The sequence below is a fragment of the Galeopterus variegatus genome, unplaced genomic scaffold (genome assembly GCF_000696425.1).
Source record: "Galeopterus variegatus unplaced genomic scaffold, G_variegatus-3.0.2 Scaffold1564, whole genome shotgun sequence".
In the NCBI taxonomy this organism is placed as follows: domain Eukaryota; kingdom Metazoa; phylum Chordata; class Mammalia; order Dermoptera; family Cynocephalidae; genus Galeopterus; species Galeopterus variegatus.
The window spans coordinates 339,559-341,018 of record NW_007727675.1 but is presented as its reverse complement, the minus strand read 5'-3'; the positions used below and the strand labels follow the sequence as shown (position 1 = coordinate 341,018).

Sequence of the window (1,460 nt, the reverse complement as noted above, 5' to 3'; positions counted from 1 at the left end):
TCCAAAATGTATCCCAAAGAGCTCACATTCCTTCAATGTATTTATTTTCATAATATTATTTTTATGCTTATCCATGTCTTCTAATTGCTCTAAAAAAGACACATGTTACTTTTTAAATAAAACATCAATAAGTCTCTTGTCTCCAATTAAAATAAACCCAAAGACATAAAACAAAATTACTACAAAATGCTAAATAGGAAAGTTGGTAAGAACATTTCAAAAAGATGCCCACATGAAGAAAGCAGGTAGGGAAAACATCAGTATCAAACTGTATTTAATTTGATATCTTCAAGAAGCATGAAGCAGAACCAGAAGTATCCTGTATTTATAAAAGGTGTCCTTTTTTAATTAATTTTTTTGTTAATCATATAACAGTTATAAATGTATGCTCCAAATAACTTTGTATCAAATATGTAAAGAAAGGAACTCATAGGTAGAAACAGAAGAAGTTGCTTAAAGTAACCAGAATGGGAAGTTTTAACATACAATGATCAATCCACAATGAGTAATCCAAAAAATAAAGTCAAGAAAGATTTACACTCTCACCTCCACTCCTCTCCAAAAAGTACCCGTGTGGCAATTGCCCGCCCATACCCCTTTTGCAGGCTGGTGGCTGCGGATCAAGGGTGAGGCCTCACCTGGGACGTTGTGTATGGTGATGGCCAGGATGAGCAGTGCGATCCTCCTCCAGCTGCTGACACCGGGCTGCGTCAGGTTCCCCCGAGCAGGCACCGCGGGAGCAGGGCCCTCCAGGAGGCCGGTGGCTGCAGCCTTCTTCCTCTGATACGCCTCGCCGTTCTCGCTCTTGTCTGAGCAAAAAGAGAGGGATGGGGAAAGAGCGCTTTGAGCACGTGCACGTTGGCACTCGGGCAGACAGCAGCAGGTCAAGGCTTTCAAGACTGGGGAATGTTCTACACCCTAACTTCCTGTAGACTGTGTTTTTTGTTCATTCATTCACTCATTCATTCATTTGTCGAGCATGCATTGAATAGACATTCAGTGCCCAACGTTTGGGTACCAAAAAGGGTACAAAAGATGAAATATGGTATCCTAGCAATGTCTGTTTCAGACAGGCAACACGGAGTAGTGATTAGGAACACAGAGGCCAGAATCAGACAGCCTGGTTTGTTTCCTGGCTCAGCCACTGATCAGCTGTGTGCTGCTAAACAAGCTTCTATACCTGTCTGTGCTGCAGTTTGCTGATTCATAAAAACGGAATAATAATAACACCTATGTAATAGGGGTTTTGTGAGAATACGAGAGTGCGTGAAAGTGCTTAGAACACACACGGAGCGCTGAACGTGTTGATTGTTATGTTTAGAATTATGTTTTCTGTCTCCCACAGCCCTACAGAATTACCTAATATGCGACCCTCCTCTCGTGGTCACACTGACTTGTGGGAACAAATTCAGATGCCAGGCTCAGCCTATCAGATTCCCTCCCCGGGGAGACTCAGTGAC

The 1,460-nt window shown here is 42.6% G+C and overlaps 1 protein-coding gene across 1 annotated transcript in view; it reads right to left on the bottom strand.

Moving 5' to 3' along the window:
- Positions 1-546: 546 nt before the first annotated feature.
- Positions 547-1,460, bottom strand: part of SLC39A11 (solute carrier family 39, member 11) — a gene marked incomplete at its 3' end in the record, with an annotated part of 243,513 nt that continues 242,599 nt past the window's right edge. The window contains exon 6 of the mRNA XM_008577694.1: positions 547-809. Coding sequence (XP_008575916.1) covers positions 547-809 — 263 coding nt within the window. The remainder of the gene's footprint in view (positions 810-1,460) is intronic.